The sequence below is a fragment of the Eucyclogobius newberryi genome, unplaced genomic scaffold, assembly GCF_026437365.1.
Source record: "Eucyclogobius newberryi isolate DKJ021-1_F unplaced genomic scaffold, fEucNew1.0.hap1 SCAF_1, whole genome shotgun sequence".
Lineage (NCBI taxonomy): Eukaryota > Metazoa > Chordata > Actinopteri > Gobiiformes > Gobiidae > Eucyclogobius > Eucyclogobius newberryi.
Genome location: NW_027315723.1, coordinates 4,255,606 through 4,276,075, shown reverse-complemented (window position 1 = coordinate 4,276,075; position 20,470 = coordinate 4,255,606). Strand labels below are relative to the sequence as shown.

At 47.1% G+C, this 20,470-nt stretch overlaps 1 protein-coding gene across 3 annotated transcripts in view; it reads right to left on the bottom strand.

The window, feature by feature from the left end:
* The window catches only part of LOC140358650 (sodium- and chloride-dependent GABA transporter 2-like), a 56,930-nt gene that overhangs the window by 8,957 nt on the left and 27,503 nt on the right, over positions 1-20,470 (bottom strand). For all 3 annotated transcript variants that reach the window (XM_072443683.1, XM_072443841.1, XM_072443766.1), the window contains exons 3-11: positions 19,831-19,965; positions 14,938-15,078; positions 14,560-14,650; positions 10,642-10,774; positions 9,681-9,815; positions 9,016-9,119; positions 8,097-8,221; positions 7,258-7,370; positions 835-972 (exon numbers count right to left, since the gene is read on the bottom strand). In XM_072443683.1, the coding sequence (XP_072299784.1) occupies positions 835-972; positions 7,258-7,370; positions 8,097-8,221; positions 9,016-9,119; positions 9,681-9,815; positions 10,642-10,774; positions 14,560-14,650; positions 14,938-15,078; positions 19,831-19,965 (1,115 nt within the window). The remainder of the gene's footprint in view (positions 1-834; positions 973-7,257; positions 7,371-8,096; positions 8,222-9,015; positions 9,120-9,680; positions 9,816-10,641; positions 10,775-14,559; positions 14,651-14,937; positions 15,079-19,830; positions 19,966-20,470) is intronic.

Genomic DNA, 20,470 nt, shown 5'->3' with positions numbered 1-20,470 from the left:
CAAATACTCATTTTCCTTACTGTACATGGTAAGAGTAAGAATAATGAATGGTAAGGCCGCAGTTATTTTATTACTTGGTTTACGGATCCGCCGCACTTAGATGATTGATTTCTGCAATATAAATAAAATTAATTACTATTATTTTTTTATAAAGTACGGCCGACATGGCAAAATAGCATTAAATGAAATATAAAAAGCAGTATTAAGTCAAAAGATAAGAGCATGTGAAGACGCGCGCGCCCGTTTCCTTGTCTGCTAGGCGCAGCGCTAACTCCTTTATATCGCAAATACACATTTTTAAGCCCGTTTAGCACATTTTCTCCAGCGCGTTTTGCCGTGAATAAGACTGCACACTTAGAAGAGTCAATTCTACCAATGCAAAACACGCTAAATCTACTGTAACACTCACCTGCGCACCGCGTCTCCCCCCCTCCTCCTCCCGTGGTGCTTTTTGGGAAAACCCGGAAGAAAAAAAACTATGGAAATTGAAATTATATTTATATTCATATTTCGCCCGTCTGTTCAAAATATTTCATTTAAAAATCCGTAAAACAAGTAATAAAATAACTGCGGCCTAATAGCACTCCTAGTCTCTGGTTGCAGTGATACATTAAATGATAAAACACTTGTGATTCATGTTGGCCCAGGAATATTCTAGCAAATCATCCATAAAAGGCAACTGCCAATGACTTTTCAGGTTTTTACAAAAATAGTACCTCAGATAAATAGCTAATGAATAAAAAAACAATAAATATTTTATTGTAGACTATATATTTTATAATCACATGTTGCATGGCCCCCCCTTTAATGTGTGTGTGGATGGGAGTGTCTCACCGGAGTGACCATGACGAGGCCGATGACCATGCAGACCACACACACTCCCAGCAGCAGCAGCTCTCTGCGGTGCCCCCTACGGATCAGCTGAGGGTACAGGTCTGTCACCGAGGTCATCAGAGCCTCCAGACTCACAAACTGGAGGAGAGAGAGAAGGTCAGCATCAGCATCAGGGGTCAGACATCCCTAGTTCACATTGCAGTCTTTTCTATGACCCATGATACAGTCTATTGTATGGATAAAAGACCTTATGACACGCAGACAGAGCACGTCGTTGGAATTGTAATCTTTGGAAAATCCATTAAAAGGTAAATATGCGGACAGAAGCCCAATTGGGACAGTACAACCAAAAGCGGGACAGGTCACCCAGTGGTGACCTGTCCCGCGTGCGCGTGCGTGGCGGGTGCACCACTGGGTGACCTGTCCCGCTTTTGGTTGTACTGTCCCATTTGGTACTTCTTACATACTTCTTTTCCGTCTCTCTCTTGTGCTCATGACCCAGCGTGAGTGCATTATCTGACTCTACACTGCATAAATGTGTGAGGCCAAGAAGACAACATGGTGTGTTTCCGGTAACCCGAGCGACCTGGATAAAGGAAACCCGACCTTAAACATTTTATCGCACATTTACTGGCCGTACGTTTCGTGAATGTCAAATTGTGAGAGCGAATCCAAAAGCTGCGGGAAAAAAATCACCAGTGGAGATCGTAAAGTGTGAAAATCGCCGCACTTTTGATAGGTTTCGTTTTACCATCGGGCGCATTCATGTTTGCGCGAGATGCTTTTTGGTCAGCGTGCAGACTGGCTGCCATGACGACAGGCACGCCCGGTGTTTCAGTGGTGAAGTTATAGGCCCGCTTTACTAGTGGGATATAATCATTTAATTGTTTTATGAGCGATGTTGTGTTGCCTGTGATAACACGTGTGAACACAATGATTGGAAAAATTTGTGGAAACTACAAAACCAAACAATCCCGTGTTGGCTCATTTCCTCATCGGAGCCACAGAGTGAATAGAAGCCGAAGCCCCGCCCTGTCTACCGCATCCAGCGAGTTAATCTGACCGGTCAGATAAACGCGGACAGAGCGGTGATTACTAGATCCCTATTTTATTCAATATCTGCACCAATAAGGCCATTCCAATGTGAAGCGCTCACTTTGGAGAAAAGAAAACTGTGCAAAACCTGTGCGAAGATTTTAAAATATAAAAAAATAAAATCCGACCTACCGACCTGGATTTTTCTCTTCACTAAGACGTACTTTAACAGCTTTATCAAATCAATAACGTCCTGTTCTCAGGTCTCTGCACTGGCCCCTGTGGCTCAGAGAAGAGACTTTACAGCAGCTCTGCTGGTGTACAAGTCTCTCCATGGCCTAGCACCAAAGTACATCTCAGACATGTTAGTGCTCAGGGACCGGCCTCCTGCTGGTGCCAGAGTCAGGACTAAACATGGACCGGCCTCCTGCTGGTGCCAGAGTCAGGACTAAACATGGACTGGCCTCCTGCTGGTGCCAGAGTCAGGACTAAACATGGACCGGCCTCCTGCTGGTGCCCAGAGTCAGGACTAAACATGGACCGGCCTCCTGCTGGTGCCCAGAGTCAGGACTAAACATGGACCGGCCTCCTGCTGGTGCCCAGAGTCAGGACTAAACATGGACCGGCCTCCTGCTGGTGCCCAGAGTCAGGACTAAACATGGACCGGCCTCCTGCTGGTGCCCAGAGTCAGGACTAAACATGGACCGGCCTCCTGCTGGTGCCAGAGTCAGGACTAAACATGGACCGGCCTCCTGCTGGTGCCCAGAGTCAGGACTAAACATGGACCGGCCTCCTGCTGGTGCCAGAGTCAGGACTAAACATGGACCGGCCTCCTGCTGGTGCCAGAGTCAGGACCAAACATGGACCGGCCTCCTGCTGGTGCCCAGAGTCAGGACCAAACATGGACCGGCCTCCTGCTGGTGCCAGAGTCAGGACTAAACATGGACCGGCCTCCTGCTGGTGCCAGAGTCAGGACTAAACATGGACCGGCCTCCTGCTGGTGCCAGAGTCAGGACTAAACATGGACCGGCCTCCTGCTGGTGCCAGAGTCAGGACTAAACATGGACCGGCCTCCTGCTGGTGCCCAGAGTCAGGACTAAACATGGACCGGCCTCCTGCTGGTGCCCAGTCAGGACTAAACATGGACCGGCCTCCTGCTGGTGCCCAGAGTCAGGACTAAACATGGACCGGCCTCCTGCTGGTGCCAGAGTCAGGACTAAACATGGACCGGCCTCCTGCTGGTGGCCAGAGTCAGGACTAAACATGGACCGGCCTCCTGCTGGTGGCCAGAGTCAGGACTAAACATGGACCGGCCTCCTGCTGGTGCCAGAGTCAGGACTAAACATGGACCGGCCTCCTGCTGGTGCCAGAGTCAGGACTAAACATGGACCGGCCTCCTGCTGGTGCCAGAGTCAGGACTAAACATGGACCGGCCTCCTGCTGGTGCCCAGAGTCAGGACTAAACATGGACCGGCCTCCTGCTGGTGCCAGGGTCAGGACTAAACATGGACCGGCCTCCTGCTGGTGCCAGAGTCAGGACTAAACATGGACCGGCCTCCTGCTGGTGCCCAGTCAGGACTAAACATGGACCGGCCTCCTGCTGGTGCCCAGAGTCAGGACTAAACATGGACCGGCCTCCTGCTGGTGCCCAGTCAGGACTAAACATGGACCGGCCTCCTGCTGGTGCCCAGAGTCAGGACTAAACATGGACCGGCCTCCTGCTGGTGCCAGAGTCAGGACTAAACATGGACCGGCCTCCTGCTGGTGGCCAGAGTCAGGACTAAACATGGACCGGCCTCCTGCTGGTGGCCAGAGTCAGGACTAAACATGGACCGGCCTCCTGCTGGTGCCAGAGTCAGGACTAAACATGGACCGGCCTCCTGCTGGTGCCAGAGTCAGGACTAAACATGGACCGGCCTCCTGCTGGTGCCCAGAGTCAGGACTAAACATGGACCGGCCTCCTGCTGGTGCCAGAGTCAGGACCAAACATGGACCGGCCTCCTGCTGGTGCCCAGAGTCAGGACCAAACATGGACCGGCCTCCTGCTGGTGCCAGAGTCAGGACTAAACATGGACCGGCCTCCTGCTGGTGCCAGAGTCAGGACTAAACATGGACCGGCCTCCTGCTGGTGCCAGAGTCAGGACTAAACATGGACCGGCCTCCTGCTGGTGCCCAGAGTCAGGACTAAACATGGACCGGCCTCCTGCTGGTGCCCAGAGTCAGGACTAAACATGGACCGGCCTCCTGCTGGTGCCCAGAGTCAGGACTAAACATGGACCGGCCTCCTGCTGGTGCCAGAGTCAGGACTAAACATGGACCGGCCTCCTGCTGGTGCCAGAGTCAGGACTAAACATGGACCGGCCTCCTGCTGGTGCCAGAGTCAGGACTAAACATGGACCGGCCTCCTGCTGGTGCCCAGAGTCAGGACTAAACATGGACCGGCCTCCTGCTGGTGCCAGAGTCAGGACTAAACATGGACCGGCCTCCTGCTGGTGGCCAGAGTCAGGACTAAACATGGACCGGCCTCCTACTGGTGCCAGAGTCAGGACTAAACATGGACCGGCCTCCTGCTGGTGCCAGAGTCAGGACTAAACATGGACCGGCCTCCTGCTGGTGCCAGAGTCAGGACTAAACATGGACCGGCCTCCTGCTGGTGCCCAGAGTCAGGACTAAACATGGACCGGCCTCCTGCTGGTGCCAGGGTCAGGACTAAACATGGACCGGCCTCCTGCTGGTGCCAGAGTCAGGACTAAACATGGACCGGCCTCCTGCTGGTGCCAGAGTCAGGACTAAACATGGACCGGCCTCCTGCTGGTGCCAGAGTCAGGACTAAACATGGACCGGCCTCCTGCTGGTGCCAGAGTCAGGACTAAACATGGACCGGCCTCCTGCTGGTGCCAGAGTCAGGACTAAACATGGACCGGCCTCCTGCTGGTGCCAGAGTCAGGACTAAACATGGACCGGCCTCCTGCTGGTGCCAGAGTCAGGACTAAACATGGACCGGCCTCCTGCTGGTGCCAGAGTCAGGACTAAACATGGACCGGCCTCCTGCTGGTGCCCAGAGTCAGGACTAAACATGGACCGGCCTCCTGCTGGTGCCCAGAGTCAGGACTAAACATGGACCGGCCTCCTGCTGGTGCCCAGAGTCAGGACTAAACATGGACCGGCCTCCTGCTGGTGCCAGAGTCAGGACTAAACATGGACCGGCCTCCTGCTGGTGCCCAGAGTCAGGACTAAACATGGACCGGCCTCCTGCTGGTGCCAGAGTCAGGACTAAACATGGACCGGCCTCCTGCTGGTGCCAGAGTCAGGACCAAACATGGACCGGCCTCCTGCTGGTGCCCAGAGTCAGGACCAAACATGGACCGGCCTCCTGCTGGTGCCAGAGTCAGGACTAAACATGGACCGGCCTCCTGCTGGTGCCAGAGTCAGGACTAAACATGGACCGGCCTCCTGCTGGTGCCAGAGTCAGGACTAAACATGGACCGGCCTCCTGCTGGTGCCCAGAGTCAGGACTAAACATGGACCGGCCTCCTGCTGGTGCCCAGAGTCAGGACTAAACATGGACCGGCCTCCTGCTGGTGCCCAGAGTCAGGACTAAACATGGACCGGCCTCCTGCTGGTGCCAGAGTCAGGACTAAACATGGACCGGCCTCCTGCTGGTGCCAGAGTCAGGACTAAACATGGACCGGCCTCCTGCTGGTGCCAGAGTCAGGACTAAACATGGACCGGCCTCCTGCTGGTGGCCAGAGTCAGGACTAAACATGGACCGGCCTCCTACTGGTGCCAGAGTCAGGACTAAACATGGACCGGCCTCCTGCTGGTGCCAGAGTCAGGACTAAACATGGACCGGCCTCCTGCTGGTGCCAGAGTCAGGACTAAACATGGACCGGCCTCCTGCTGGTGCCCAGAGTCAGGACTAAACATGGACCGGCCTCCTGCTGGTGCCAGAGTCAGGACTAAACATGGACCGGCCTCCTGCTGGTGCCAGAGTCAGGACTAAACATGGACCGGCCTCCTGCTGGTGCCAGAGTCAGGACTAAACATGGACCGGCCTCCTGCTGGTGCCAGAGTCAGGACTAAACATGGACCGGCCTCCTGCTGGTGCCAGAGTCAGGACTAAACATGGACCGGCCTCCTGCTGGTGCCAGAGTCAGGACTAAACATGGACCGGCCTCCTGCTGGTGCCCAGTCAGGACTAAACATGGACCGGCCTCCTGCTGGTGCCCAGAGTCAGGACTAAACATGGACCGGCCTCCTGCTGGTGCCCAGTCAGGACTAAACATGGACCGGCCTCCTGCTGGTGCCCAGAGTCAGGACTAAACATGGACCGGCCTCCTGCTGGTGCCAGAGTCAGGACTAAACATGGACCGGCCTCCTGCTGGTGGCCAGAGTCAGGACTAAACATGGACCGGCCTCCTGCTGGTGGCCAGAGTCAGGACTAAACATGGACCGGCCTCCTGCTGGTGCCAGAGTCAGGACTAAACATGGACCGGCCTCCTGCTGGTGCCAGAGTCAGGACTAAACATGGACCGGCCTCCTGCTGGTGCCAGAGTCAGGACTAAACATGGACCGGCCTCCTGCTGGTGCCCAGAGTCAGGACTAAACATGGACCGGCCTCCTGCTGGTGCCAGGGTCAGGACTAAACATGGACCGGCCTCCTGCTGGTGCCAGAGTCAGGACTAAACATGGACCGGCCTCCTGCTGGTGCCAGAGTCAGGACTAAACATGGACCGGCCTCCTGCTGGTGCCAGAGTCAGGACTAAACATGGACCGGCCTCCTGCTGGTGCCAGAGTCAGGACTAAACATGGACCGGCCTCCTGCTGGTGCCAGAGTCAGGACTAAACATGGACCGGCCTCCTGCTGGTGCCAGAGTCAGGACTAAACATGGACCGGCCTCCTGCTGGTGCCAGAGTCAGGACTAAACATGGACCGGCCTCCTGCTGGTGCCAGAGTCAGGACTAAACATGGACCGGCCTCCTGCTGGTGCCAGAGTCAGGACTAAACATGGACCGGCCTCCTGCTGGTGCCCAGTCAGGACTAAACATGGACCGGCCTCCTGCTGGTGCCCAGAGTCAGGACTAAACATGGACCGGCCTCCTGCTGGTGCCAGAGTCAGGACTAAACATGAGGAACATTCTTCCTGAAGATGTGAGACAGGACTCAACTCTGACAATGTTCAAAGCTCGCCTCAGACAGCTCTGTTTAGCTGTGCATATGATCACATGAAATGAAAATATGTTTGAACTCTGATTTTCCTCCATTTCCTCCGTATTGATATGTCTTTTGTATAATAAATAATAAATGGATCACTTGAAATGATCCGGTTCATCATTGGTGGATGTTGTATATGTATAAAGTATTGTAATGGTCAAACTGCCCCTCACCTGAGTGTCCAGGCCCAACATGATGATCATGAGGAAGAAGCAGACGGACCAGAGCTGAGGCAGAGGCATCATGGCAACTGCACGAGGATACGCAATGAACGCAAGGCCTGGACCTGCACACACAGGACACACTGTCATTGGTTTATTTGGTCAGGTCAGGTGCATGTTCATGAACACGCCAGACTGTAGCCGTGGACCCGTTGTCCTGCTTCACACTCAAATACACAATCTTATTCATACACATATCAGAGAAGGAGTGAGTGTACGCCACAGACTGCTCACCGGCGTTCTCTACATGCTAATTACACGTTTGTTACACTTAAAAAGGTTGAATGGACGATTTTTTGGCACAAATCTGAGTCTCATTTCCTCGTGGTGTGGACGGCCGATTAGTCCTGCCACGTATCAATCATAGAACGCACCTACTGTTCACCTCGTTGGCTGGTCCCCATGAGAGCAGCATGTTTCCTTGTGTCCAAGCACATGGATCTATCATGATATAGTTCCCTCAGTGTACGGGACAAAATGAAGACGGAGAAAGAAAGTTCGAGCTCAGAAGAGACGGAAATCTACGGGAGACGAGAGATGCGATGCGATCCGTTGCTCTAATAAACAAACGCACGTGTAGAACGAGGCTGTTCTCTGCGTCCGCACGAGGAAGTGCTTCAGCTTGAGTTCTCAAACCAGCCAAAAATTGTCCATTACGCCTTAAGTTATACTAAACTTGTAAATATCACCTTTATTTAAATGTTGACCATAATATTAAATGTGGGTTCTCCTCCCTCCATCACAGTCATGCGAGTACAATATACTTCCTTGTGTTTGTGTGTTTCTTGTACCTGACTGGGCCACAGCCGAGATGTGGACGCCTTGTTCTTCAGCCATGAAGCCCAAGACAGAAAAGATGGCAAATCCAGCCAGAAAACTAGTGCTGCTGTTCAGAAGGCACAGCTTGAACGAGTCTCTGCAAAAACACAACAAATAAACATTCAAACAGAGACTATAAGTAGTAATGACAGTAGTGAACTGCAGTTGGACTGGAACTGGAGCGTGTGTGTGGTGTGTGTGTGTGTGTGCGCGTGCATATGTGTGTGTGTGTGTGCGTGCGTATATGTGTGTAAGTGTGTGTAAGTGTGTGTGTGTGTATATATGTGTGTAAGTGTGTGTGTGTATATGTGTGTGTGTGTGTAAGTATGTGTGTAAGTATGTGTGTGTGTGTAAGTATGTGTGTGTGTAAGTATGTGTGTGTGTATGTGTGTGTGTGTGTGTATGTGTGTGTATGTGTGTGTGTGTGTGTGTGTGTGTGTGTAAGTGTTCATCTCTCTCTTTCTCTCTAACAGTCACTGCTGGTTTTAAGGCGTGGTCATCCGTTTGTTTTCTCGGTCCATTCCTGCCATTCCTCGTGCTGCAGCATAAGCTCTGTGCACTCTATATATTGATGTTACACATGTGAGACTAAAGATAAACCAACATGTGGACGTTAACAGGACATTCTCATGTGCAAAAAAAACATATTTTTCATTTTAAAACATGATATGGCAAACTTAAAGTACTCAAGGGCACGTTTAAAGGCTAATAACAATCATATTTGTCCTTTAAAAAGTATCATATTGTGTCACTTAAACCTCAAGGGGTTTGTTTAGGTGTTGGGTCCATGATCTAAAGGACGTCAAACTCATTTAACGCCTATTCAATACTGTGGTGATGGAAGGGCATCAGGCACATTAGGAGACGCATGTGTGTGTTTCAGACTCTCACTTGTAGCAGTCGTTGTTGTACTTGTTGTAGCTGCCGAGTGCAGTGAGGCTGCCCAGACAGATGCCATAAGAGAAGAAGATCTGAGTGCCAGCGTCCATCCACACCTACAACCAATGACATGTCAGCACCGGGTCAGGTTCTGCCTAGCAACAAGACACTCTGCATCTTCTGCTCTCTCTGACCCTGTCCTCTGCATCTTCTGCTCGCTCTGACCCTGTCCTCTGCATCTTCTGCTCTCTCTGACCCTGTCCTCTGCATCTTCTGCTCTCTGACCCTGTCCTCTGCATCTTCTGCTCTCTCTGACCCTGTCCTCTGCATCTTCTGCTCTCTCTGACCCTGTCCTCTGCATCTTCTGCTCGCTCTGACCCTGTCCTCTGCATCTTCTGCTCGCTCTGACCCTGTCCTCTGCATCTTCTGCTCTCTCTGACCCTGTCCTCTGCATCTTCTGCTCGCTCTGACCCTGTCCTCTGCATCTTCTGCTCTCTCTGACCCTGTCCTCTGCATCTTCTGCTCGCTCTGACCCTGTCCTCTGCATCTTCTGCTCGCTCTGACCCTGTCCTCTGCATCTTCTGCTCTCTCTGACCCTGTCCTCTGCATCTTCTGCTCTCTCTGACCCTGTCCTCTGCATCTTCTGCTCTCTCTGACCCTGTCCTCTGTGTGTTTACCTGTGGGTCTGCCAGTCTGGTGATGTTGGGGTTGAGGTAGTAGATGATTCCCTGTGTGGCTCCAGGGAGAGTGGCTCCTCGAATCAGCAGCACAAACAGCATCAGATACGGGAAGGTGGCCGTCAGGTAAACCACCTATAACACATGCAAAAGAGACTGTGTTCATACTGGCCCCTGCTCAAGTCCTGGTTCAGCCTCAGTCTAGTCCGGGTTTAGAGTTATGAAGCCTGCGCAAATTCAGCCTGGAAGACCTAACTCCACCCAATCTACGTCCACTGCAACACAAGGGCCACCCGCTTTCCAGCCTCGATCAAGTCACTCCTCCCCGTGGCACAGCGCACCTCCTCCGCTCCTCCTCTGCACCCCCTCTGCACCCCCTCTGCACCTCCTCTGCACCTCCTCTGCACCTCCTCTGCACCTCCTCTTGCTCCCAGTCCTCGCACAGCCTGCCCCATTTAAACCCCTAATTATTTTAGTATCTCAAAAAGAATAGTCAGACGGTGTTATGTCAATCCAACAGGAATGTGCTCAAACATGTTTTCAAATGTATTTAGTTGAGGTTTAATTATCAGACAGATGTGAAATGTAAAATGTAAAACGAGTAACTAAAGTACATTGTACATCCTTATTTAAAAGTTTACAACAAAACTTTTTCATTTTTTATTTTTACTCTGATCTTTTTGTAGCATTTTTAACTGTAAACAATATACTCAATTGTCAAAAGATTGTCAAAAAAATCTCCAGAAGTCTGTAGTGAAAATGAATGGGACCTTGACTTCTGGGACCTCAGTGAGCGTCAAAGGGGGCGGGGCTGTTGAGATCCATAGTAATAACAGATAACACAATGCCAAGGACAAGAGCATCGACATAGTTGCTGAGTGCAAAACAGCAACCCCCAAACAACAGTGAGGTGAATGTCCAGTGGTTTATTCATTAGCAGTGCTGCGTTAGCATGCCTCACCTTCCCCGTGGACTTGACTCCTTTCCAGACACAGAAGTAGCACACGACCCACACCACCACCAGACACAGGGCCAGTTTCCAGCTGATGGGGCCCAGGCTCTCCAGGTTATCAGACAGATGCAGAACCTCCCGCCTGAAAGCATTGAACCAGTGTTAATGTAACTCACTGTTAGAGACTACATAAAACATTAATGTAACCCAGTGTTAGAGACTACATAACACATTAATGTAACCCACTGTTAGAGACTACATAACACATTAATGTAACCCAGTGTTAGAGACTACAGAACACATTAATGTAACCCAGTGTTAGAGACTACAGAACACATTAATGTAACTCACTGTTAGAGACTACAGAACACATTAATGTAACCCACTGTTAGAGACTACATAACACATTAATGTAACCCAGTGTTAGAGACTACATAACACATTAATGTAACTCACTGTTAGAGACTACAGAACACATTAATGTAACCCAGTGTTAAAGACTACAGAACACATTAATGTAACCCAGTGTTAGAGACTACAGAACACATTAATGTAACCCAGTGTTAGAGACTACATAACACATTAATGTAACCCAGTGCTAGAGACTACAGAAATCATTAATGTAACCCAGTGTTAGAGACTACAGAACACATTAATGTAACCCAGTGTTAAAGACTACAGAACACATTAATGTAACCCAGTGTTAGAGACTACAGAACACATTAATGTAACCCAGTGTTAGAGACTACATAACACATTAATGTAACCCAGTGCTAGAGACTACAGAAATCATTAATGTAACCCAGTGTTAGAGACTACAGAACACATTAATGTAACCCAGTGTTAGAGACTACAGAACACATTAATGTAACTCACTGTTAGAGACTACAGAACACATTAATGTAACTCACTGTTAGAGACTACAGAACACATTAATGTAACCCACTGTTAGAGACTACATAACACATTAATGTAACCCAGTGTTAGAGACTACATAACACATTAATGTAACTCACTGTTAGAGACTACAGAACACATTAATGTAACCCAGTGTTAAAGACTACAGAACACATTAATGTAACCCAGTGTTAGAGACTACAGAACACATTAATGTAACCCAGTGTTAAAGACTACAGAACACATTAATGTAACCCAGTGTTAGAGACTACATAACACATTAATGTAACCCAGTGCTAGAGACTACAGAAATCATTAATGTAACCCAGTGTTAGAGACTACAGAACACATTAATGTAACCCAGTGTTAGAGACTACATAACACATTAATGTAACCCAGTGTTAGAGACTACAGAACACATTAATGTAACCCAGTGTTAGAGACTACATAACACATTAATGTAACCCAGTGCTAGAGACTACATAACACATTAATGTAACCCAGTGTTAGAGACTACAGAACACATTAATGTAACCCAGTGTTAGAGACTACATAACACATTAATGTAACCCAGTGTTAGAGACTACATAACACATTAATGTAACCCAGTGTTAGAGACTACATAACACATTAATGTAACCCAGTGTTAGAGACTACAGAAATCATTAATGTAACCCAGTGTTAGAGACTACATAACACATTAATGTAACCCAGTGCTAGAGACTACAGAAATCATTAATGTAACCCAGTGTTAGAGACTACAGAACACATTAATGTAACCCAGTGTTAGAGACTACATAACACATTAATGTAACCCAGTGTTAGAGACTACAGAACACATTAATGTAACCCAGTGTTAGAGACTACAGAACACATTAATGTAACCCAGTGTTAGAGACTACATAACACATTAAAGTAACCCAGTGTTAGAGACTACATAACACATTAAAGTAACCCAGTGTTAGAGACTACAGAACACATTAATGTAACTCACTGTTAGAGACTACAGAACACAATAATGTAACCCAGTGTTAGAGACTACATAACACATTATTGTAACCCACATGGTCAAAATCACACAGGGAAATAATATTGATAAATATGTTTTAAATAAGTTGAAATATGATGAATAATGTTAAGCTTTAAAAATTATGTAATTAATGTATTTTTGTTTGACACACTGAGCAACCAATAGCAGTTTAGTCTGATGTTGCATTAGCCAATAAGGTCAAGGTCGTGCCCTTGGGCTAACGTGGTGGTTTCTGCTAGAGCTGCGTCGATCAGGAGATTTGAGGCCGATCACGATCATCTGAAATTTCATCAGCCAACACCGATTTTTCTTCAAACAATAACACAATATTAAATATTTGTTTATATTAAATATACAACATACATTTATTTATCGGATCAACTGTGTTTCTTTGGCCATTTTAGGCACTAACGTGGTTCTAGTCATCAATTAACCGTATGGTTTGGATGAACACTTATGTAGGAGCCGGCTTTCCACCTCTGAGCAGTTCTGACAGTTTGAGGAAGGAATAAGTGCAGAAGAGACGACTTATGTGTCACTTCCAAACATAAGCAGCCATTTGGTAACTGCACAGCTCTAAAAAGCAAATTTTCAAGGTATGAGTGAGTTTATCACTTTTAATGAGTAAATCAGCAGCGTGTAAATGAGTGACGTCCGTGCGATCTGTGGATGCAATGGGAAACCTTCATGTGACTGATGGACGACACATGTGGCTCTGAACCTCTACCATTCTTTTAACCTTAGACCAGCGGGGAGCTCGTGGTCCCATGTGTGTTCACAGAGTCACGTGGTTGTTGTTGTCCGCACCAGGAGCGGGCGAGGTGCGAGCGGGGGCAGACATACATCGCCCACTTAAAAGGACCAAATCAGAGCGTTTTAACCAAGAGGGTTTCATAAGGAGCTTGTACAACGAAACTGCAATAACTTAGAACAGATCATCTACCTCAATGTAAATGTGATGACAATGTGAAGTGTGATCGGTGCATCAGATCAGCCCATTTTGCAGATGCTTTTTGCCATGATCAGCGGTCAGTTGATTGGAGCACCTCTAGTATCGTCATTCTTCTTTTGATTTTCAGAAATTGGTAATCACAAACCAATGTTAAGAACTACACGAACCATCATAACATAACATAACATTTCATTTTGGTGACATCACATTTTTTTAAATTCTTTAGATAGTGACATTGCTGATGCAGACAGCAAACGGAGGCCTGGGACACATGTAGCCATGTTAGCACATGTTAGCACATGCGCTAGTTAGCACATGTTAGCACATGTTGCCCTGCATTGGTGAGTTCCATACACAGTGTATTGTGTTAGCTTAGCACACTAACCAGTATTAGCTTCTGTGCCAATGTCCGCGACCCATTTTACAATTAAAAGTCTGTTAGAGGCCTAAATGATTAGATATGGGTTTGTTTTACTAAAACATCAATGTATCTTAAAAGTGCAATGCATATTATTATGATTCGATTGTTAGAAAGTGTCAAATGCAGTTTGTCACAATTATTTGGTACAGATTTAAACCAAAAGCAGAGAAGAAAGGATCATCTTTCCAATCCATTTTCCAAGAGTCGAACAAACTGGTCGATTGTAGCACGACTGGTTACAACACACTAAACATTTAGTGACTATAACTGACATTAATAAGAACCTAAGACGATACAATGGAATTTGACATTTTATTTTGTTTTGAGGAAAACGCGTGCTATTTTTCTTTTTTTTAGTTATTTTAAAAAAGAATACTTAAATCTGTTTTGCAACACAAAACCATTCTTTCTATCTATTCTTTCATGTCAGCATCCCTAAAATCCTCCCTTCAACTCCAGAATTCAAGGTAAAGGTTTCCATAACTAAATATTGCAAAAAGGGTCCAGAAAGCACCTGATCTGCTACATTAAACTTTCACATCCAGGGTACAGACTCATGCTAATCTGTTAAATGTAACAATAATGTTGGGTAACAGAACAGGTTGTAGGTTAAATACTGAAGCTTACTCCCAGAACTCCATGACGGGTGAAGTTGCGTTCTCCGGCATGTTTGTCCCATTGGCCGTGCGGTTCGCCTGGTCAAAGAGGAAACAGGACGCTGCAACAACAAAAACACATATTCCTCAAAACGTTTTGTAATTTTCTTTATATTTTTAGCATCAAAATTATTTGTTATTCTTCAAGGATTTCAATCAATTTTTTCCTTAACCACTAGTTTCAGAGCAAAAAATTGCAGTATTACCACAGCAATTAATATAACGAAATATGACAGTGTCTTTTGAACAGTAAACCATGTTTGAAGTGGCATTGTTAAACAGGAATCTGAAACACTTTTATATTTAGTTCATGGCATGCGGGAGTGAACATTCTGAGTGTGGGACTGACCAGTGTTCCAGGAGTTGTTGCAATGGGCCCAGGGCAGGTCGCTCTGAAAGCTGTGGCCCAGATAGAACAGGGCCCAGGCCAAGATGATGATGTAATACACACAGCCATGGAGGATCATCACCTGAGAAGCATAGCCCAGACCTGCAGGAGCCAGAGAAACTACTTTCAGGACTAAACTTTGTAGTGAATCCCTTTTCTTTGCAATAGTGCAAGTCTTCTTATTTTTCAATACTAAGAAAAGATTTAAGCTGTAGACGGTTGAAAATAAGTTATACAACTGATGGTTTTCATACTGCAATTTGTTTTTAATGATAATGTACATAAACACACATTTTTTACTGGCTTTTATGTCCGAGCGGGATAGATTTTTTTTTTTTTCCCCTTGGTCTGTGTGTCTCTCACACACACACACACACACACACACACACACACACACACACACACACACACACACACACACACACACACACACACACACACACACACACACACACACACACACACACACACACACACACACACACACACACACACACACACACACACACACACACACACACACACACACACACACACACACACACACACACACACACACACACACACACACACACACACACACACACACACACACACACACACACACACACACACACACACACACACACACACACACACACACACACACACACACACACACACACACACACACACACACACACACACACACACACACACACACACACACACACACACACACCTCTCCAGTGCAGTTCATTTTTATGCAGACTCAACCACAAACAACATGACTAAACCACAAACAACATGACTAAAGTCTTTCCATCCAGGTTTGAAGTTAAGAAGAGACTTACTTGTGTTTTGATCAGCACATTGTTTTTTACATGCAGGCCTCATAATAGAACAGGGAGACACTACATAAAGCTTCAATACCATGAATACAAAAAGTTTCAAAAGCTTCATGTAGATCAAGTAAATACAGAGCAGTGGGCGGGGGGATTCTACCCCTCCTTTAATCAAGGACAAATCACCATTTTAATTTACGGCTCACATTTGAAACAGTTAAGCCTATATAACATGTTGAACAGTTCACTTGGGGAATAATGGAGTCTTGTATTCAATGAATGGTGATTAAGACTACGTTTTTTTGTAGTTTGAGACACTCTGACCAAAAGACTGAACTAACCAGGACTAAATCTGGACTATGGAGAACAAACCCAGGGCTAAACTGAACCACCTGATGTGTGCTCCTCCATTAGCATGGAGCAGACAGGGTAAAGCAGGAGATGAGACTTCAAACTTCTCCTTATTCAAGATCAGTGCAGACGAGTGGTGTGGTTTGGAGTAGAGTTTATTCCATTTTGTGGCCTCCTTCCTTCTCTGTGCCTGGACGAATGTACCCAGCTTTCGGGGCTCTGTGAGTGCACCCTATTGTGCTAAACGACTGAACTGGACAAACCCAAGGCTAAACCAGGTCTATCAGTGATTCCTGAAGATTTTCCATCAAGGAGGCCAATATCTGTTTAGGAAAATCATCAGACAAAGCGACATCGGCCACATTGAGGTTTGAAATATTAAACCTCTTTGTAATTAGAAGATCCAGAGTGTGCCTTCTGCTGTGGGTGGGGCCGCTCTGCTGTGGGTGGGGCCTCTCTGCTGTGGGTGGGGCCACTCTGCTGTGGGTGGGGCCACTCTGCTGTGGGTGGGGCCACTCTGCTGTGGGTGGGGCCACTCTGCTGTGGGTGGGGCCACTCTGCTGTGGGTGGGGCCACTCTGCTGTGGGTGGGGCCACTCTGCTGTGGGTGGGGCCACTCTGTTCGCGGGCCGTACCAAAGCATGCACAGTGCATTGTGGGATTTGTAGTATTATGGTGTTACATGCAATATATGATAAGATAAGATATTCCTTTATTGTCCCACATGGGGAAATTTCATTGGTGCAACGCAGGAAGATACAGAGGCAGATACAGAGGAATAGATCACTTATAGGAAGTCTGAAAAACACTTTCAGTAGAAGATCTCCTATAAATAAATAAAAACTCCCATGGACAAATAAATAAATACATAAATACCATTACATGTGATCACGACAGTAATTGCATATATGACAGAATTGCACATGGTTAGGTCAGTATTGCACGAGTTCAGGACTAACAGTGTTTGTTATAAAGTCTGACAGCAGCAGGAAGGAAAGACCTGCGAAACCTCTCCCTCCCACAGCGAGGGTGGATCAGTCTCTCACTGAAGCTGCTCTCCAGAGCGGACAGAGTGTCCTGCAGGGGGCGACACTCATGGTCCAGCATAGATGTGAATCTAGCCAGGACCCTTCTGTCCCCCACCTCCTGCACCGAGTCCAGAGCACAGCCCAGGACGGAGCTGGACTTCTTGATGACTTTGTCCAGCCTCTTCCTCTCCCTCTCTGTGATGCTGCTGCTCCAGCAGGCCACACCGTACAGGAGCTGATGCCACCACAGAGTCGTAGAAGGTCTTCAGGAGTGGCCCTGTCACTCCAAAAGACCTGAGTCTCCTCAGGAGGTAGAGCCGACTCTGGCTCTTCCTGTACAGTGCGTCTGTGTTATGAGTCCAGTCCAGTTTGTGGTTCAGATGAACACCCAGGTACTTGTATGAGTCACTCTCAATGTCCCGTCCCTGGATGTTCACTGGTGAGGGGGCAGTGGGGTGGCGTCTGCAGAAGTCCACCACCTTCTCCTTGGTCTTCCCCGCGTTGATGAGGAGGTGGTTCCGCTGACATCAGTCCACAAAGTCCTGCTCCAGTCCCCTGTACTCCGCATCATCGTCGTCCGTGATGAGTCCGATGATGGCAGAGTCATCAGAGAACTTCTGCAGGACACATATGTCCGTGTCATGTCTGAAGTCTGCAGTGTAGAGGGAGGGTCAGACACACAGTTCCGGGCTCTCACAAACTGGGGTCGGTCTGTGAGGTAGTCCAGGATCCACTCTGCCAGGTCATACTCCACACCAGCCGTCTCCAGCTTGTCCCTCAGGAGCTGATGGTGTTGAAGGCGCTGGAAAGATCGAAGAACAGAATCCTCACAGAGCTGCCAGGCTTTTCCAGGTGAGAGAGAGAGCGGTGCAGCAGGGAGATGATGGCGTCCTCCACTCCGATGCCAGACCGATATGCAAACTGCAGCGGGTCCATGGCTGAGCTCACGGTGGAGCGGAGGTGGTCCAGGACTAGCCGCTCCAGTGTCTTCATCAGGTGGGACGTGAGAGCCACTGGCCTGAAGCTGTTGAGGTCTTTGGGGCGCGGTGTCTTAGGCACAGGTACCAGACAGGAGGTCTTCCAGACCTGTGGTACCACCCTCAGCTTCAGGCTCATGTTGAAGACATGCCGGCGGGCCAACTCTAATTGTAAATTGATTTTGTCGTGCAGGCCAAAGATAATCCCTTTGGGGACTGGACGTGGCCCACGGGCCTTGAATCTCATTGCACCTCTGCATAGGTGTGGGCCGTTTATCCTCTTGTTTCCAGAATCAATAGTAGTTCTCTATGTAGTAGTTCTCTATGTAGTAGTTCTCTATGTAGTTTGGATAGCCATGTCCAAAGAGCCACGTTCAGCTAAACTGTTTCACTTATGAATGTCGTGATTTCCATTTTATCAAGCACTTTGAATAACATCAAGAAGTTTCTGCAGCAGGCTGGAGCTGGAGCTGGAGCTGGAGCAGGAGCTGGAGCAGGAAAGCATCTGCACTTTCGAAAAGCCGGAAGCTTTTAGAGTCTTTGTAGCTAAGGCTCTGTTCACGTTAATAATGATTAGACATTAGTTAGAAATACAGTCATTTGACAACATAAAACGCACATTTGTGTAATGAATTGGTCGATTCACTTATTTCATTCAACCAGCATCTATTTCAGGTGTGGGAGTTTAGCTCAGTAGGATCGGCCTGTGCCCTTCATGAGAGAGCAAAGTCCTACTTATATTAGGTCTTTTATTTTACCACTTGTGTGTCATCCATTAATATTAAACACTCCAAGTCTTCTTTGTTTGTTGGTTAGGGGCGCCAGCTTCATACCGGAGCTTGTACTTTTTATATCACGAGCCGATACCACTTTAGTGCGTCTCAATCTGAGGTTCAGCATTTGTCTCTCAGCTGCAGCAGCGCTTTACTCAGAGTAAAGAGGCACAGTCACTGTTCGGCACATTAATCCTTTTTGCCTTTTAAAATATATATGATTGTGTTTTAAATTGTGAATTCTTTATCATTCTGAAACCCATGAATCAAATGTATATGATATACTACTGTATTAAATCCACGAGTATTTTTAGAACCCCTGTGAAAATAATGCCTGGCATCAGTATCGTCAAGTAATGGAAATTAAGTTCTCTTATTGATCTGGTTTAGGTCTTGGTGCATCCCTCATGTTGGATCAAGGCTTGGTTTGCGTGTGAGAGGAATGATTTTAGAGAGTATATTGTTCAGGAAACCACAAAGAAGTTCAATAAAGCACAATCACAGACAAAATGATCAGCTGTCGTCGTCCGTCTTCAAAAAACCCGTTTCAACTTCGATCCGAAAGTCACTCTCAAACTGCGGACCTGGTGTTAGAGCTCAAATCCCCTCTAGGCTCAGGGGATATTTTTAAACAGAAAATAATAGTACTTTCTTTATGCAGAGTCACAAGATTTTGCACATCTAATGACCAGAAAACCACAGGAGTGAGTGTGCACCAGCCGTTATACCAGCTCTGATCAAGCTCCACTGTTCAAGAAAGATCACATTTTGTTTTTTTTGTGTGATCAAATGAGTCTCTAGTTTTGTTTTAGTATCAATTCATATCTGATTTTCTTTATATTTGACTAAATGCAAATGCTTTCATGAATGGAGTATGTTTACACAGACATTAATAATTATACCTCCAAACAGGGGGCAGATGGACCTCCAGGCACTGACCCCGCCCAGGCTGGTGAATTGCCCCAGCGACGTCTCAAGGAGGAAGAGGGGAACGCCACAGAGGAACAGGAACAGCAAGTACGGCACAAAGAACACGCCTACAAAACACAAAATACACATCATCAGCGGCGTAAAGATACAGAAAAGTTACTTGTTACTGTCCAATATTCTCATAGAATTAACTTTTGGTATTAGTTATTATGGGAAAAACATGCCAAACACAACTATTATTATATCTCAAACAAGGGGCACCAACATTTAGCACACTCAAACCAATAATCCTCATTTGAAAACTGTCATTGTTTAGGCCTCTATTATATACACGTTACTAACCTTTTAAATACTAAAAGATGTATCGGGGACTATTTTGAGGTAGTATCCTGCACCTTTAAATTTTAGCTTAAAAATAGCACCTTTTAAATGTATTCATATTAAAAAAGGTCATTGTTAGAGAAATTCTCTACAATTCTAAAACTACAATTTAAATACAATTGCTTCCAATATGGTCAGATACATTTGGATTTGGCTAGGTGTTTTTATTTTTTATTTAGTTCATTTTACTGTAATTTCTTTGTGATTTTAATGCATGTTTCCTGCTGTGAC